The sequence below is a fragment of the Malurus melanocephalus genome, unplaced genomic scaffold (genome assembly GCF_030028575.1).
Source record: "Malurus melanocephalus ecotype Western Australia unplaced genomic scaffold, MMel_1.1 scaffold_57, whole genome shotgun sequence".
NCBI classification, from domain to species: domain Eukaryota; kingdom Metazoa; phylum Chordata; class Aves; order Passeriformes; family Maluridae; genus Malurus; species Malurus melanocephalus.
In genome coordinates, this window is record NW_026623289.1 from 2,089,324 (window position 1) to 2,109,449 (window position 20,126).

The 20,126-nt window shown below is 37.7% G+C and overlaps 1 protein-coding gene across 2 annotated transcripts in view; it reads right to left on the reverse strand.

Moving 5' to 3' along the window:
• Nucleotides 1-2,205: 2,205 nt before the first annotated feature.
• TECPR2 (tectonin beta-propeller repeat containing 2) overlaps nt 2,206-20,126 on the reverse strand; it is a 42,252-nt gene continuing 24,331 nt past the window's right edge. Inside the window, exons 17-20 of one of the 2 annotated variants that reach the window (XM_057365765.1) lie at nt 17,326-17,474; nt 5,857-5,998; nt 4,750-4,899; nt 2,206-4,503 (exon numbers count right to left, since the gene is read on the reverse strand). In XM_057365765.1, coding sequence (XP_057221748.1) covers nt 4,346-4,503; nt 4,750-4,899; nt 5,857-5,998; nt 17,326-17,474 — 599 coding nt within the window. In that variant the 3' untranslated portion in view covers nt 2,206-4,345. Of the gene's footprint in view, nt 4,504-4,749; nt 4,900-5,856; nt 5,999-17,325; nt 17,475-20,126 lie in introns of those variants that run through there. The other variant, XM_057365766.1, reaches the window with a different exon arrangement.

Consider the following 20,126-nt stretch of genomic DNA (forward strand, 5'->3'; position numbering starts at 1 on the left):
TAAGAAGATTCTCAAATAGATCTTCAGTTTTTCTATGCTTTTTGCCTCCACTAGCATCAAGCCAGATTTTAACCTTATGGCTAAAATAACAATTTGATACATGTATTTAAATAAATTTCAAAACAGGTAGACTCTAAGATCAAAAGACTCATCATGGTAATTCTACCCAGCTTCTAGTGTGAATAGAATATTCTCAAACATTTCCTGTACTGAACCCCAAACCTCACTTCCCATATTGATTTCAAGCAGTGAGAAATCCTAACTGATAAACCTTCCTATTCAGCAGACTCAGGAGACGAAAGATAATGACTACAACTCAACTTTCATTTACCCAGACATTTTAATCTTTATTGGGGGAGTTCTGGTTGTAGTATTTCACAAAAGATAATGTCTGCAACTCAACTTTCGTTTTCCAGTAATTAAAATATAGTTCTCTGTATTACGAGTTATCTTTTGTCCTGCTGATGTGGGAGTGGTTATTTTTAACTACAATAACTCATTATCACACAATCGAGGTGATCTACTTTGTTCAGCTTTCATTGCTGGCTACTTGCTATCATAATACTATTTCCAACATGTAACTTTTGCTTTTAGGAAGGCTGGAAGAAGAATAAAGCTTGCATCTCACATTTWACAGCTAGAAATCCTCAATCCAGTCTTACCTCTCTACTGCTGACAGTAGGGGTGGAATGTAGGCAGGGCCAGATAATGTAAAAACTGGAGACCCGAGAACTTACACCAAGGTAATGAGGAGAACTCCATACCTTCATAAACGATTTATGCTTCACTAATGGCTAATTAACCAGGCAAGGCCATAGGTATACAAGCACTTAAACTTCAAGCCTTTACACTCAGAACAGCATTTACTGAAAAGTGTATCAAGGCAGTTCCTTGAAATCTATCCAGAACTTGCAAACAACTAGCAATAGATCACTCATTAAAGGGTGTTTTAAGAGAAAAGCAAAATTATAAGCCAGAATGTCATACAAGTCTGAATAACCCACAAGTGCTTTTGAAATGCTTGGCAGAACTGATCTGCAGAAAAGTAATGTAGGGGAGTTATGGGGTTCTGATGCTCACAAGTGTGTGGAAGAAGGGGGCGATTCTGGTCCATTCCATCAGACACTCTTTGAACAGGTAATGAAGGCTGAAGAAATGTGAMATTTTGTACCTCCACAAATAAAGCTATGCTTAGAGAATGACCCAAGTTCATAATTAAGTGCTTCTCATTGTGATTTTCTTAGTAGGGGAAGCGTTTTATGTCAACAATTCTACTATCTTACCTAAGCAATTAATGCATTTCCTTTGACACTCGTAAGTGAAAGATTTTCTCTGTGCCATTTAACATGATCCTATTTATTTTTACTGCTGTGAGACAAAGAAAACCAAAAATTTCTCATCTATCTAGAATGGCTATTTCACAACAACTCATGACAGAATGGCTATTTCACAACAACTCATGACAGCCGTCTTCCTTATGCTGTGACAGAAGGATTACTTTTGTATAATAGCAAGGGGCCGGTGCTATAAGGAGACTACTATTTCCCTGCAGGAGTCAGAGAAGCAGCTGAACCAGTTTGCCAAGATAAAAGCTATGATAATTAGCAAGGACACTGCCATCTGAGTCTGAACAGGATTCCTGGAGCTGGAAGTGTGTTTAAGAGTCAGAAGTCTCATTAATCACTGCTATGTTTTCTTGTGTGAAGTTACTCAGGTCCCGACTCAGTCAGGAAACAGCTCTCTCCTCTGGGAAGTGAAGCCAAGGTGCTCTCTTTTAAGCCCCAGCTGCAGTTCCAGTAAAATGCCAGAAACACAGGAAGTGCTCAGATAATGCAAAATTCAAGGAAGGGTGCAGTTACAGCACACGTGGTACAATCACCATTTTCTGCTGGACCTTTTTCTAGCTGGCACCACAAACACGCATTTTTCACTGAGAGCTCACATATTCAACATGCAATTTTTGTTCAKCACGTAAGGAAATAAATTTGTTTACTTCTATTACAGCAAGACCATCTTAATATGGAGGCAACAAGCTTAATATTCAAATATCAAACATGTTTAATTGTCTTTGCTTGAAAGATGAACGTTTTGCTGGCTTCATACACCCATCACAATTAAAGAAATGTCAAATAAACTTCACAGTATCCAGGTCCTTACATTGTCATTACCATGTTTTCTGGGGCAACATTAGGGCTGGGATTTCAAGAAAACAAGACAACTGCCAGACATAGAGAACTCTCTTGTAAATCATACAACAGATGAGTCTTACCACGGCAATTTATTTCTTAAAAATCTAATTTATTGCACTTGTCTTAAAGCACAAACAAAACCAAAAACCTAAATACAGAAATAAAAGTAAAAAAAAACCCATCCTAATTTCATTGAAACTACCCTAAAAAGTAGTCTGTAAGAGCTCTTGACACCAATTTAATATTAACGACCATAGCAAGGAACAKTATTATACAGTCAATAAACAACTAGCAAGCTCAAACCATTACTAAGATGACTTTGAAAAATGTAATACAAAAGTGTCACTATTAAATAATGCCATTGTACTTGAGCTTCTGGTGCTTGGAGGGCACAGGGAAGTACTCATGTCCTTTCTCCAAAGTGACTGACTCAGGAGTTGCCACAAGATACTTTTAAGCTGAATTTCAGCTTCTTTGGGGTCCTCAAGACACCAAGCTATGCTTGCATAAAACAGACTGGGTTACTTCACAAGCTGATTCCATTACCATCCACTTCCAGACAGGCTAAAAGAATCCCTCTGGGGTAATCTCTGTATAGAGATGAGATAGCAAAGAAGCAAATGTATTATCTGTAAAAGGGAAATAAATCTGTCCTGCCTGTAAGACTGAGATTGGACTGAGAACTGAGAGCCAATATCACAAGTGCTACTAAAAAAAMCAGAACATAACTTGGTTCTCTCTCCACCAATTCACATTCTCACCTTGCACCATGTTTGTTCCAAGTTTAGTGCAGTACACGCATGAACTATTCTGAAAGAGAACAGAGGTTAAAAAGAAAACACATCCTTTTCCATTTGTGTTAAGTTCTGAAAACAGAAACATCCCCACTTTTCAACTCTTGGCCTTTCCTGAAGCTGGCTCTTTTACAGTATTGGTTAGCAGCTGCTTAAAACATTCTGATGATTTATAAGCTTAGAAAAAACACAAAATAACTCCTCCGCCTACATAGTGAACTCAGGTTCTCTCATCTATAGTTCTATTGCTTAAAAAAGGTGAGGTATCTTTCAAAGAAGATTTAGTATAAAGAAAAATAAACTGCAATGATTAACTTAGGTTACTTCCCAGTTCATCACATRCTCCTGTTGCAACATCTGTTAAGTATAAGACACTTCAAAATTTAGCTAACATAGCTAAAAATCAGAATATTGTTAAGTATTTTCTCACAATATCACAATTTTTAATGGGATATATAGGTAATTCTATCAATTACCATTTTATTTATTAATACATCTAAGTTTGGTACTCAAAATAATATGAGTCCAAATGTTAAAGCACTGGCTGGAGGCACAAATACAGCACAACAGGAATTATGAAAGCTGCCTTGTACATTCCTGCTTTGTACTACAAACCCAACAAGCGACCTCTCCCTATTCCAAACTGGGACTCACCCCCAAAACTGTCAGCTTCCTGATGGCAAGGGAAATAGGCAAAAGTCCCCCTGATATTAGGTGTAATCCAAACTTATACCTTGTGAATGAAGCCAAATAATGAACAAAATTTCTGGAAATGGAAGGTTAGTATAGCCTTGCAATTATTTATATGGAAATGGRTCAAACTAAGTTCATTTCAACACCAACACTGTGTAATCATGATGTTCTCAGATCTTACTAAGAAATACTTCACCATATTTTCTTCCATGCTGCAAGGAAAAATAATTCTAAATATATGTACAATATATAGTATGGTATGGAGTTCCAATTACAAGAAGAAATTGAGAAATGCTTAATGTTTCTGCCGTAGAGAAATATTTAATGCAACAGWATTCCTTCTCAAAATCAGTACATTAGTGTGCATGCTGTTGTGAAGTACTCACTTTCAATGCTAGTAAGGTTAGCTTAAGAGTCATATTTCCAAAGGAGCTTCTACAGTAGTAAGGTATAACAATTGCAGAATGCCACACCTAAAGAGTCTCCCAAAAGATTATGTAACAAACATCAGAACTCACAGCTTGGGGGCTATTTAACAGATCAGTTTTCCAATACAAAAGTGCTAATATCAGGTCCAATATGAGTGGCTTTTAGATCCAATATTCTGTACATACATTACAGAAACTCTGTCCTCTTGTTWTTTTCACTGCTTCACAAGCTTGACAGGCTTCATATCACTTCCCATTCATCTTCAAAGTCGTCAGGGTGAGGCAGAACAGAGGTGTCAKTATTTTTCTGCAAACTATGGGAATGGCTAAAGGTCTTAGTGAGGCGCTGGAGCAGAGATCCTGAAGGACTGATCGCCCACAGTTCATCTAAAGGGGTCACTGCAAAGCACAAATTATCCATCCTTTAATTAAAGCAGCTGGTTCCAATTCTAAACAGTGAATAAATAGTATTTGTACCTGTTTTCTTAATTACAGCCAGAAAASGCTTTTACTAATGTGCTAAAAGCACCCTTGGTGAAACACAGGGTGCRCAGCTCTCCCTGCATATGGTCAGCTTGAGCACCATCAGGCAGAACTCAACGCAGACATCACAATGTTTTGGACAGACTGTCATGCAGAACTTGCCTGTTAAACGCGAGACATTTCCAGGAATCTTCTTCCAGTAGTCTCCCGCAGGATTCTTGTCAGTGACGCCGTAGCGACGAGCGACATCTCCATTGGGGCAGCGTGCCCACACAGTCCTGGTACTTAGAGCCAGCTGGCAGGCCTGCAAACCTACAGGGAATTGGACATGAGGAGGGAATAATCAGGCTTTCCTAGATATTGAATACACTTGCAGAAAGTATATTAAGAGCAGACATCAAGACTGCAATAGTTTTTATATATTCTTACATGAAGCACTGGTGAACAAAAAAAAAAAAAAAATCTTTTTAACTGTAATCCCTGCATCTATTGACCATATGGTTATCCCAYCATGGATACAGCTTGTGGCCACAGCCACAAGCAACATCCAATTAGAGGACCTTCATAACACACTTTTGGAGCCTTCACTATATGTGAATACAACATGGGGAATATGACAACAATTTCAATCTTAATTTGTCTAAAAATGGTCAAGATTATAGGCATTGTGGACTTTTCTCATTTTCTTCAAAAGTACTCTGCAACTAAGTGCCATGAGTTAATGCAGTGACAAATCTATAAAAAGCACGCAGCATCAATGCACAGTTATTTAGAAAGAAACAAGTAGAATTTAGTTTCATTTAAAGGCAAGGCAAAAGGGTAATTACCTAATCTACAATACATCCAGCACACAGGATTAGTAGAAAGATGTGCAAAATAGCATTAGGTTTTTGTTACCCACATCTAGATAGAAACCTCATGTGATATCACRATTAAATACAAAACCCCACAGCACAATAGTCTCCTACTGCTTTGGAATTCTGCTTTAGTTTTAACTGAAAAGGAATGGTACCACTTACTAAATCAGTCGCACCAGCCTGAAATAACACAACATAAATTCATAAAAAGCATTGTATTTCTCCCAGTTAGCTACTTCGTGTTTTTAAGTAAAACCAAGGTCCTCTCTAAATGATGATGCGCATCAAACACTTGATTGCAAAAAACAAATTATTTGAGCATTACTATCTAATTTAAAAAGCAACAAGAAAAACCCAAACAAAAACACTGAGAAAATGGAAGAACAACAAGAGCTGATGCATTAATTTTTACCTGGTATATGTTCCCAGTCAGTGCCTACAGGCATTTCATCTGTAATTCCAACTCGTACATGGACATTCCATTTGCTATCAATTGCCCACAACATCTGATCATTTGGACTTGAATGAATGCTGACCAAGTTGATTCCTACTGGCTATAAAAATTAAGCACAGTATTTAAACTTTGTACTACTGTATCTTTGTACTATTGTAGCACTTGTTTTTTACAGAAGTACACAAGAGAAGCAAAATATTTATCAGATGCTAAAGACAGGGATAAATGCAACTGAGATTTTTACATGCTATTTATTGTACAAAATTATGCATTTTCCAAAAAGTCAATCCCTTTGTAAGTAGAAAAGGAACATGAATGAATGTATCACTACTGATAATGATATTCATATTTAATGCTCAGCATTCAAGTCTAATAATGTTAGAATTTGCTTAACCACTGCTGTTCCAATCAGATAAGAGTTTCAAGTGCAAGCCGGAAGAGGAAACTCTTCCGATGAAATACAAAAATGCAATATTTTCCCCTTGCCTTACAGAAAGTTTTCCTACCATTACTAAGTCTGCATTTTATTTCTAAGCATATTCTAAACAGTACATTTTTACAGTCTGAATGTCTCCTCTTTACAATGAAATTATGGTCTGCCTTCTTGCCTGCACTCCATTCTACAGGAACATGACCATGGAACTTGCTGCAGAGCACTGCAGTACTGAAGCAGCCACAGCTGCAGGAGAGGATCCWCAACACTACCTGTTGGCAACCACAAGTGAAACACACTTCCCATTCTGCTCCCAGGCATGTCCTTACTCCACCGGCTTCTACTGAGATTTGCCTTAACTACTGTTCAGAATCAGTGGTACTGACATCCTAACAATGATGACTTTGCAGCAAAGTACATCAGTCAACAGGCTGGATGATTGCAAATACCCTGCAAAACATGGACTTTAAGTAAAACAAAGACATTACTTAAAAAAAAAAAAAAAGTTTTCTCAACACCAGCCTAATCAAGGCACTGCAGAAGACAGTGTAATGTCTGAGATATGTCATCTCCTCACAAGCAGCACTGCATTCCCTGCTTTAGCCTCATGGGCATAAGCTGAATTTCCAGAGTGCTAAACGGAAGAGCAAGCAGCTCTTTATATGTGCAAACCTAGGGATACAGAAGCACGAGCTGCATGTATATATAACCACACAAGTCAGTCCCAGAGGGGCCTTCTGTGTGCATAACATAGTTACCTGCTTTGGTTTTGCTTTTAAAATCCTGGTGCTGACTTRGGTCTGACCAATCTACAGCCAAGTCTGACTTGCACCACCAAATCAATCCTGTCTATTCACGTTTCAAGGCTCTTGACACACTATCTTCTCACAGTGTTTCTCTCATTAGGTATTTGCCCTCTGTTGGAAGCTCGAGGCTGGTAGAGGCTTGATCAAGTATTTACCTGTGCTCACGGTAAATTCACAAGTGGCTGCAGTGTGAAGTAAACACAACTGAACAAGTAAAGCCACTAATTAGCTTGAAAAGCACTGACTACATAAAATATATAGCTGTTTAGCTACTTTCAGATTGGTATTAAACTACTGTATTGAAAAAAAAAAACCCCTCAACCAACCAAAAAAAAACACCCCAACCCCAAAACAACAAACCACAGCAAAAAAGCACCAAACAAATCCAAAACCAACCAACCAACAAACCTACCAAACCACACTAAACACAAAACATCCCAAAACCCCACACAATTTTCCCATTTGGACTTTCTGCCCTTTTGCTGGAAGTTTTCCTTAACTCCTGGCCCTGTTTCTATTTCTCCCCTCCATTTTTAATTTGCTCCTTTCTACAGCTACCTTGGCTCTCACTCCCCACTYCTCCCTGCTCACCTCCTCCCGCTGCTGGACCTCACCACTGTGCAGCTTCCAGCTCCATCACATCCCTCTCCACAGCTCWGCTCCTGCAGTCCCATGTTTTCACAAAAGAGAGCTGAGCAATTATTAGCTTGTGCAGGCTAAAGTGCTGCATGAACAGGGGATCTTTGCCTTTCATCTTTTTTTTTTTTCATATATAATTTTTTTTTATTCCACTTATCTCCTTCTTACCACATTCTTCTAAATAGCCACCTCTTTCCCAGATTTAGGATTTTCTGCCACTTTCCCCCATGTCCTTCACACCACAAACAGACAGCATGTCTGCCTATACTCTGCAATACACTTCATGTTCCAACCAGAGTCCTTCACAAACTGTGTCTGACACCTTGGTGGGATTTTTGTTGCTGAAGTGTTGGGATTTGTGTAGCTTGCTCCCCACTCTTGTATGTCACAATCCCATGCCTCTCTTCCACTGTCTTTTGTCTAGAAAAGATTTCTCTGAAAAAGAGCTAGAGGAGTATTTCCATAAAAAAACTTACTGAGTGCTTACATGTAGTMCCTAAGCCTGTGCATTAACTACAGATTTACAGGTAATGGAGGCTAAGAAAAAGACACAAAACACCCCAAAGGAATGCCACAAAAGGAGTTACATGAATCTCAGCCAAATTGCTCCTARTATCACTGCAAGCTCAAGTGTAATCAAAGCAATTACTTCTGCCCTATTCTGCAGGGCCAACACATCTAAGAAACAAATGGAAGTTATCAAATTCAAATGTAATGTGTTTACAAACTTGGCCAAATATTCTTCTCATTCTTCACTTTTCTAAATGAGCTCATTTCCTCCTTAARTTTCCCTGCCTCTCTCAGTATTTGACTTCCAGCTTCTCTTCCTTCTTCACGCTACTGAGCTCTTTCTGATAACCTCACATCAATAAAACAATCTTCTTACTCACTCCTACTGCAAAGGATCCAGGCAATTCACCTTCACCTCCCAGCTTTCTGCTGTGAACAGCCAGCAAAGGACACAACTGACAGGACACAGTGGCATCATTACACACAGCAGCTTTACCAYAAACCAGGGACAAAACACTGGAAACAAATACAGGCAACTTTTAGAGCCTGTTGCAAAGGTTTGACCTCTGGGTTATTTTTTACCCAGAAAGTAGCCATCTACAACAAGAAGGTACTCTCATGGTTACCACAGTAAGGTGGATAAAATTAATTTTACATTTTCTTGACATAATGTACCATTTTCTTGGAACAGTCATGCTGATATTATCTCAGATATCTCCCATTTTCACTAAGTTTTAACTACCGYAAGCATGCCTCAAGTATTATATAATCTATATAACAAGAAAATCTCTACAGCTACAGTTAAAGGTTAAATAGAGTTCTCTCACAGTACTAAAGAGATATGTGTGCAAATTCATAAATCTGCTGATAACWTTTCAGAGACTGATAASCATGAAAATTAATAAAYTATTTCAGCATAGCCTTTACTCAGCTGGTTTACTTCCAACAGCATTCATGAGATTTATATACCTTGACTGTGAAACATGCCCTATTTGTAATTTTCTGGAAATTAGGAATTTTAAAGAACCTTGCAGCAGTCTCTCAGGTTCCTCCTCTGATGCTGACACACCAAAATCTGTTTATACATTTGTCCACGATATTCATTGCTGCAAGAGATCAACTTGTTATGGATCATTAATGGATCCAGTGTTATTTGATAAAAAATGCTGGAACACTATTTTCCTTTTACTTGGGGTGCCAAAAATTTCTRAACTCTAAATATCTCAGAAGTCTGACTGTTTTAGCCAAGAACAGAATGCAGATTCCCCATCCTCTGGTCTTGTGCCTTGGGTACAAACACCTCAGTCACTCTGTCTTTTGACATGAAGGATCTCCCATTACAGCCATGGACTGCAACACTACCAACTATGAAATTTTCAACATTAAAACAATACASTAAGAGCTGTGGATATGTTTGTTTTCTGCGACAAATAAAAACAATGAAAACCAGCTTGCTACATATCTGTTGTGAAAATAGTGTTGATAAAATGAAGTAAATTTGATGGAATCACATGACTGGCAAATTGCTACATGATATCAAGAAACAATATCTATGCTAAACATATTTAAGTTATCAAATTGTCCATTAGCTTTATGATTCTGTATGTTATTTCTTTCTGCAAACCCCAGACGAATAATTTTCAGTGTAAGAATTTAATTTAAACAATACTATTAAACAAAATCCCAAGCAAAAACTAACACATTCCCCCACCCATTCTCCCCTACATACTACTCAAMAGTTTTATCTTATTGGTCCCAGCTGAACCCAAACGGTTAAAGTTCCTTCTCGAGGAAGAAAGGACAAACACAYGCACACAAAAAAGGCGCCAGAACATTTTCCACGTCACTTTTCAGGAGCACAGAGTCCATGTACCAGCAAACCTCCCCTATCTGTGCTCTGCTGCAAATATCCAGGATAAGGAAGACTAAACATAACATTATCAGTCTGTCCAAGCCCAATCCTTTTTATAACAGGTCGGTGGCTACATTCAGCACAAATGTTCTCCTTGCCTTCAAAYGACAAATCAGGAACACCTTCAGCTRAGTCCAGGTCAGGCTGTAAGAAGGTCACATCAGAGATACTTCTCACATTCTTGAGCATTATGTGTGTATCAGACTAATCTGACTACTTTCATGAGTAACAGCATTCAGACCCTCCTAATAAGGGTAATAAACAAAGAATGCAACTTGGGAGAGACTCTCTCCTATTTACGTATTATTTTCTGAGGTCCATTTAAATGGAGGTTATAAAGCCCTTTCAGCATTAGCTTGCTAAATTAAGTGCTTCTCTTTTCTCTGCAGAGGAGTTCAAGGGAAGATAMAGGAGCAGGAAAGATGAATCTGTGTTTGGTCTTCCTTGATGCCACATGTTCTTCAGTAAAGCTGGCATTAAATTGTCAGAAAAACATAACTATTTAGTGTCTGTAAAACTGGAGCATTATTTTTCTCAGAAGCCTTAAAACAACAAGACCCCTTCGCCCACTTTCTGCCTCTAGTAAATAAAGGGACAAMGGCCTCACTTGGGTATTTCCAGCCAAGGAGATACCTATTGTACTGTCTGTGACTAGCACAATCTGGAAGACAAAGCAAAGCCAAGGAGTAAATTCCTTGACATCTCCCCTCTGTTAGTTCTAAACTTTTTATTCCAACGTTTTTTTCTGGCAGAAACATGGGAAAGACAACAACATATGGTATCAAATCATAGAAAAGACCAAACACATGCAACTTTTCAACATGTTCTCAACAGAAGCATAAAATACTTAAAAATTATTTAGCACAACTGTTCCTTAGAAGCAATTAAAAAAATAACAACAATTTCATGTAACTGCCTTAGAGATCTTTAAGGCCTACTCAGGTTTGCCCAACTGTCTGCTGGTCACACTGTTTTATAGSTAAGATTATAAAGTGTAATGCAGGCGATAAGTTCTCTGTAATTACCACTACAGGTATTTTCAATAGCATACTGAAGAACTGAATATAGGGGAATAACAACTTTTTACAGAAATGTKTGTTAAGTAAACACTACATGTAAATCCCACRAAAAAGAATTTTCAATTGCAATTGAGCACTAGGTAATAAAAACCTTGTATAAGCAAAGCTCTGAATAACCAATGCTTTTGGTTTTTTTATAAAATCACTTTTAATGAGCATCAGCGAAACACCCTCTCTTGCAGCCTATGCCAGTAAAGTGCACCTCTTTAGGTTTTGGAACTTAAATACCTTACCAAGGAAAGCAAAACATTTTTCGGGGGTTCAGCTGTGACCCCCGAAAGTAAGATAAAACTTTTGAGTAGTATGTCAGGGGAGGAGACAGARCGAATCACCTCCAGGCAGGAAGGACACACAGCCCAGCTCTGGGAAGGCAACTGATTGCTAGGTTGGTCTGCAAAGAGGTGGCTGGCACCTTGTCTGCTCACAGCATCATCATCAAACAGGGAGACAGCAATACATYATAGAGAGAGGCCTTCAAGCTCCTAATTCAAGGTCCAAGGGTCTGAGATGTCCAGCAGATAACCCTGGGTGTCTCCTTACTCTGTAAAATCACGGCTTGTACCAGCTAAATCATGATGTRTATCCTCTACCCATGAGTTTTTATATCATAGCACTTCTATTTTTAAATAAAGTGACTCCAAAAAATTCCCAAAACTTAATGACAGTTGTAGCTACTTGCCTAAYTGAATGTTAAATGTATTTCTTCACYTCTCTGAAAAATAATTAAATATCTAATTCTGTGTTAACTAACCAAAATATGGGAATATTGGAAGAGCTGCAGGTATGAGGAAGTTTCAAGTAACGAACAAATTGAAGTATGAAAACCAAAGGTTCTYTTTCCCACAACTGCTGTTTTCAGTGTAAGCCAGTCTTGTCAAAAAGCAAATAACACCACCTTGAGATCATACTTCAGAAGGACACAGGAGGACTGCCTACTGAATTTTTTGGGTGTACCCAATTTTGAGCRCTTTCTGTGATCTGAAGCTTCTGGTGCTGATAACAACTGCTATCTCCTGTGACAGGCTAYATGCACACTTTTCTGAGCACGGCGATAGCAATGCCTTAAAACAAGTACCRAACGCTAAAACTCCAAAGCAGCAAAATACAGTGGAATATAGTGACAGCAGTTTTCTTAACTAGCAACTGAGAGGAAGATAATAAGCACTACACTCAGCAATGGAATTGGCACGAGGCAACTTCAGAACTAATGCTGGAATTCTTTTTTTTCAGCCTCTAAAAGCACCTTTTAAGGTAACTTACAATTACTTAAGACAGGCATGCCTGTGAAAAATAGCACAGACTTGAACTGAAAATATTATGGCATTCTAAATCAGCTAAACAAAAGACACAGCTGCAGGAGCTTTGATCTCCTACACTTATTTCCAACCCACCTTGACACAGCTGCTCTCACTGCTGCAAACAGCTTTTCTCTACATCATCTTGAAAAGTGCAGTCCTCCAGGAAAATCTATTAATGTCTTCAGAGGCCTCACATGAGTAGAGATATATGGAACAACAGTCTAGTTAGTCTGGTCTAGATATAACCAGGTTTACTGAGCATACTACTTCTCCAACCTAAACTGACTTGGGCTAACAAACACTGAATCTCATCTCAGCACTCCAAAGCAGAACTCATGGCAACTCGGAAGATGTGAGTGCAATGGCTGAGTAATGCAAGCCAGTCCGTGCTAGTGAAAACCAGCAGATTTGGAAAGAACAGGCATGTGGATATTGCATTGGAAAGAACAGAGATTTCCATGATAAATATGCTCAAAAGTAGCATAGATGATTCTGAATTAAAAATTACAAAGCATTTTCAATTGAAAAAATTTCCTTCCACTCTAAATAGTCAATCCTTGAAGATAATTTCAAACAAACCCTTTCTACATTTCAGCTTAATGGCAAAATCTGATCTTGAGGACTGCTCACCACTTCCTCCTTTAAGTACCACTTAATGCAGAACTGGCCCTAATAATAACAGATATCTCACTGAGAAATGCAAAAGCAAGGCAGACACAGAAGAATAAAGTCCCCAGATCCACATTAAGTGTTCTGTAAGGTAAGCAGAATTTTATTTAAACAAAGGAAACACAACAAAGATGATGACAACTGTTTCAACAAGTCACCACTCATCCGTAAGACACAACCAATCTCCTAACCTTTTTCCTGCCATATGTTCAATTGAAAAGAAGTTAAATCTMTCCTGTACTGATTTTTCAGAATCACAGATAATTTGCCTAAAGTTCAAATGGTATTTTAAAACATCCATTTGCTTTATAATTTTAATAATTTCTGAGAGACTGTGAAAGCATGAACTACCTTAATTTAGGTTTTTTGGAAGGCTGTGTGGAAGAAAAAAATAGTTCCTCCTACACAAGTAAAAACTTCTACTACCTGTAAGAATTTCTCTTACCTACGATACCAAGCTTAGAACATAGAGCCACAATTTCCAGGCTGTCTATGGGAAGAGCAGTAAATCAAAAGTCTCTCTAATTTGAAATGCACTACCACGATGACAATTTTAGGGCAAACTAATTTAAGCAATGCTCATTTGCTAAGACCTKGGGAATTACAAATGATCGAATAAAGCTACTGCACAGTTCAGACAAGCTATGTGGATACTTAAACAGACTTCTGGATTTAATAAAATCGCTTTTGCAATTCTATTCTCTATGAAATTTGGTTACAAATGAATAAAGARCAGAAAATAAACGAGTGACAATAAAATATCTCAATCTATTTTTAAAGTAAGACTATTTACAATGAATAGATGACTAGTCACTCATTACAAATATTTGTTCTGTTCCTTTTAATTTTGAAGTTGTTTAGCTGACAGATGCCTCAATGGAAATCTGAGAAGGTGGTTCTTAAGGTCAGTTTTAAAATTGTACCTGTGGGAAGTAAGAGTTTCTCAAAACCAGATTTTGTCTCAGCATCTTTTTCAGAAGGTGCCAGAAATCAAATAGTTCAAAGAACTATTCAGTTTAACAGTTCAACTTTGGGGGACCTTTTAAAGGAATTTAAACATTTCTACTTTTTGATCAAGCTCTACTCTTTAACAACCTAAATTAGTCTTACAGTCTATACTAATTTTCTATTTTATTTTTAATTATTGTTCCTTTAGATCAGAAAAGCATTAACTCATAATAAATACACACACTTATAAAAATATACTCTATATTATCTACATAAATAATATTTATATTTCCTGATGTTTTAAATTATAATTTTATGCATATAAAAATATGTATGTATATTGAGATATGCTATAGCAGATATTAGTTTTATCCTGCATAATAACAATAGAATGGAAAAACATTTTCTATTTCCTGGTTTAAAATGATTTCATCAAAGCATTTTGGTCAGTTTTGTCAATGTCCTTCAAGCAGCTTCCAAAGAGCTGCTTAACTACGTAATTATTTTAACTTCTAAGACTGCAGAACAAATYGATGAAGCTAAGAAAACATTTATATGTAAACTACTACTGCTCAAGATACTCTAATGACGTTACCAACCACTTCTGCAGTATCGGATAAAATAAAAAAGGAGGACAGGGAATATATGTTCATCTCAAGAGATGCTGCAGTAAAGGAGGTACAGAGAGAAGAGTCACAAACAAGAATGTGTTTAGTCTTGATTTAAGAAAAAAATACAGCATCACAGAGCCAAAGACTGAACTTAAATTATATTCACTCATTTTAGCATGAGCAAAATCTCATCCAACTGCAGTCTGAATAYCTTTGTGAAGTTGTGCAAAGATGGATGCTGTGCAACTGCAGCAACTCTTTTAAGGAGAAGTGACACCATAAAAGCAGAGTCTGCAGCTGCTCACAAGCTGCTCATGACTCATGAGATCTGGGATAGGCAAGTCATATTGGCTCTGACATTTACTGGGGAATGAAATATCCATAGTTGGTTTCAAATTACATTATTTGAGAGTGCTCCTGTACTTAAAGCAAGTGAAAAGCAATTCTGATTTCCTTCTTCAAACAGAAAATGGCTGAATCATTCACAAATACTTCTAACAGTATTTCCGTTGTTCTGAACATAACAGCAAAGTAGCATGAACTGTGTCAAAGTCAATTAAGGGACAGATAACAGTAAGGTGTTCCTAAGAAGCGAATATWGTTCACAGAATAGTTAACTCTTCAGATATGTTATACTTGTTTTCCAAATACTACGTTAGCATTTTGAAATACTTTTAAAGTTCATATATTTTCTTATTTTGCATTAAGCCTCTGCAAAAGCATGAATGGCTGCTCTTTTAACGACTTGTTTTAACATCCTAGAATTATCTTAAAACAAGCATGTAACCCATGAGTTTTTATCTTCTCCACAAGCAGTGTTTGAATTCTTGCCCTTTTATATCGATTCATTAAATTTGCCATGTCAGGAGTTGGCAAGAAAATAGACAGGGGAATGACCCTGCTCTGGGTATCAGAAGGTTATAATTTTTGGAAAGCAACATCATCCAGCTTTGTTGATAAGATAATGGGAAATAATTTGATTTTCAACCTTGTCTACTTTCTATCTAAGGAACTCACTGCCAAATCATGAGCCACAGCCAATCCTAATTCTTGTAAACGCCTTTGTATTGAGTAGTTTAATCTACTTCAGTGGAGGAGTAGAGAATCACTTACTACAGAGAAAGAAAGTACCAGCAAAGAGAAACAGCTTTTTGGGCTATTTTCCTGGATAGACCTTTGGTAAGATGACACTACACGAGTTTAATTGTCTGTCTCTGGGCAAACTCAGTTTAAATGGAATATTTCTTCCCCTCTTTTTTAAGAATACTGCCTAATTTATGGGAGAAGTCATCACTGACATCTTCAGTCTCCCCTTCCTGCTGTCTCACCCCCTTGTTAGCAGGGTTTACATCAGAAGGACCCACTCGCAGCACACCCACAATGAGCATTGGAACCAAGCATTTTTTGCAAGTGGTATTGGCACCTATTTATCACTGTGCCCTGCTATTCCAAAAATCAAGGCACCATTTCTCTGGGACTACATTCCCAGTACAGAATTAGTCATCTAATCAGTGCTGTGCTAATTGATGGGAATCACATCTGCAGTTTTCATTTCCCTGTTCCCCTGCCCTTCTTTACTGTTCCACCCTAAGATACACAGGAGCCAACAACGGGCTGATGAGAGATAAGCAGAACTAAATTATGTAAAAACCAAATAAAYGATTGCAACTCCACTGCCACAGATTTACTTCTATTTCTTAATGTGTACTTTCAAAAGTACCACACATTTCAAAATCTTTAAGAGAAATTATGTAACATCATAAAATGTCAATCAGGTATGTAAACACATCCAGTGCTACTGTGCTAGATCAGCAGACAAGTTCAGTTCAAGCAATTTTGTGCCAAGGAGTAAAGAATGGCATCAGCAGCCAGAGGTCAATTCCATTACAGCAGTCCCAGCCCATGACACAGAAATTACTCCCATTTCATAGATTAACTTGCAAAGTATTAGAACAGCAATGAAAGCAAGCACTGTGGTTTAAGGAGAGATTAAAAAAGAAAACAACCAAAAACCAAACAACAAACAGGCACTGGAGAAATTGATTTTGTCAGTTTTCTACATTTTGCAAATATGCTTCCAGGGTACTTTAGGAGGATTTTTTCAACTTTGATTCTCCCAGCTGGCAGGCAGAAAGGACATAAAGTTTGCCAGTTCTGGGAACAAAGGAGAAGAGCTGCATTTGTATTGCATGCTTACAAACCACTGGAGATAAACAAAGTCCCTAAATTCAGGCATAGCACCCGAGCAAGCATCCCAGACTCCCAAGGGTGAGGATGAAGGAAGTGGGAGGCAGGCACTTCAGCACCATACCACTTGAGCAGAGCCTTCCCACACYCTCTGCTCTGCACTGTTTGCCTATCCAGCCCCTTGCTTAGCACACAGCAGGTACTCAGGGCATAGCTCAACGCTACACTGCTACAAAACCTGGCTCTACTGCTTCCCATGAATTCTAAAATTACTGTTTTATTGTTTAGCATAAGCTAAACCACTGGGGTACAAAGAATTGTAATCAACATTTTACCTGTATAGGTGGCTCAATCATTATCCACGCAGGAAGCATCAAACTTGGGTTAAGAGGTTGAGTTCCTACACGGAAATAAATGCCACCATTGGTGTCACAGGCCCAAACATGCTGATTTCCACAGGTCAAGCTGATCAGCTTTACACCACCTAATAACAAAGAAAGTATTAGCAACCTGGCATTTTCCTTTCAAATTCAGCTAATAATCAGAACTTGTATTTAGACTTCACTGTATTAAACAMGCTTTAAACACAGTCACATAAAAATGATTAGAAGTTAATACAACTTGTGAGAGAAAAAAAAAATCACTGGATACAATGAACAAAACAAACAGGTAGTGCATGTGTGAGAAATTTCTCTTCTAAATCTAAAAATAAATGTTTTAGTCCTAGGGGACTGCAATTTCTAAAACACATTATAAATACACTATTAAAATAACCAAATTCAAGCAGGGAATCATTCCGTGACGAATGTTATCAGTGCCTGGACAAACTTTCACATGACCTAACATGAACTCTTCTCTGTAGCTGGTCTTGCCTGGAGACTTTTAAAGGTGTTGATCTGCTAATACATTCAGCAAAGAACATTCCTAACACCACAAGCACTTCAAAAATAGGAGAGCGTATGGTTATGCATTTCAGTGTTAACATACCAGTGTCACATCTGTAAATAAAGGACTGATTTTCAAATGGATTTATATTCACCACTGTACATATTACACCAATCTCAAATGTGCAGCAGTGTTTTAACCCTTTCAGTACTATGAAACAAAGCTGCCAAATAAAGTGTGTGTTGGCATTTCGAAAAGCGTGGTTTGTGTTTGGGTTTAGTCCAGATTTCTGCATAGACAGGAGAGATGCATACCTGGTATTTTAGATGAAAAACTGCTAGTTAACTGTCTACTGAAACTCTTAYTCTTTCATATTCATTTTAAAGTAGGCACGTGATGCAATGTATCTAAATTTGGTTTCCTTTTTGCACCCCGTGTTGGTCGGACAAAACAAAGCTACGTAATGGAAAACAAGTTCCAAAGAAAGAGGGACCCAAGCAGTACAGAACCMCTACAGAAGGAATGCTCTGGTCAGAGTCCAAACTAAAGACTAAAAATAGGCCTTGTGGGTTAATTGAACATGCCAGTGCTGCTTGGGATATCCCATTCTTGGTAACAGTTCTGTCTTCAGGGATGTGAAATCTGACAACAAATCCTTGTCRTGTGCATCAGAAATGGTATTCCTTAAAGAGGGGCATGGAATTTTACCCCAGAGAATGCAAATTAAAAGTATTTTTTTCTGCAGAAGACAATGTTCCCAATTGTAAGGGCTTGCTGGGGAAAAGAACAGGAAACAACAGGACAACACAGCTTTATCTTTCACTTATCTGTAATAGTAAACAGACCCATAAACCAAAATAATTTAACTTTCTGAATCACAGGAATACAAATCAACCTAATCATCTCCAAATTTTCTTAGCCCTACAGCTTCATATGAAAAACAAAATGACAAATAAAAACTTCTACTGCTGGGGATGAGAACATCCATAGCAATTTTCTTTTTGAAGACAGAGGCTTGACTTTCAGCTGCAAAGCCAAAATCTTACTTAAAACCTCATTATTCCTTCTTATAAAGTTTAACTTGAAGTAATGACTTTGTCACATGAAACCTCAGCTGTTGAAGTGTTCTGATCCAGACAAGCATCAGGCACTCAAACATGGAATCACATATCACCTACTCGGCACAGCTGATATTATTTACATCTACAGTACAATCTGATATCCAAAAACACAGCCTTATGTAAATGTTTTGGGGTTTCTCCCTCCTCCCACTTACTGTTTGTATCTTAGGAGAAGGTCATGCTAGCCACATTCACCTACTGTTTCCAAGTAAGTAGCATGAACCAGCAGCATTGTTTATTGTTAAAACCAAAAGGTCATTCTACTGTGTTTAGGAACCTTGACAGTGATAGTGGAACTCTAATCAAAATAATTTACTATGCACTGGGAGTAGCACCTAATGCAAAAGGCAAGATACTACCAACATAATATAAATATTTCAACTTCAATGCTGGCAAATCCCATTACTTCCAAACAGAATTATGAACTATATTTTACGCCATGCCCTCCCCAGTTAGAGTACTAATATTTCTGGAGTAAACTTAAACATAACTAGAACAGTAATAATAGTTCTCCGATTTCTTCACCCCATTAGAACGAATAAAGGTTCTTCTATTATAGCCATGGATATGCACTTGTTAAGCAGCGATCTACCATAATCAACTAATTGGAGGAAAAATGCCTAAAACATTTTCACATTTCAGTACTAACCCACAGTGACAGGTACAGTGGAGTGCTTGTGTATTTTCTGATCCCAGATCTCTGCTATGCCACCACCATGTGCCACAGAGCTGACAGGAACACTGAATGTAAAGACTGAACTTCTGAACTGATGAAGTTCACAGGTCAGGTATTATAGTCAGCTAACACCAATTACACTGATTTCCTGTGGGARTTCTTTTGAGATTTTCAGACAATGGCCAGAAGTTATTTATTTTTTCAGTTAAACAGTTACTGTCTAAACTGYTGGAAAGCAGTGGTTCATGAGAAGAGTTTCAAACCACACAAAGGAACATGAGAAGAACTGAATGGACAAATCTATCCTATGGGTCAGTAMAGGTAAAAGGCATCAAGCAGTATTTAAACTGGTATGATATGATTTGGGACCAATTCATCAGTTCTTAAAAACCACTGTTGGTGTACAACTGACAAACAAGGTAATTTTAAAAGACACATTTTAAAATTTTGCCAT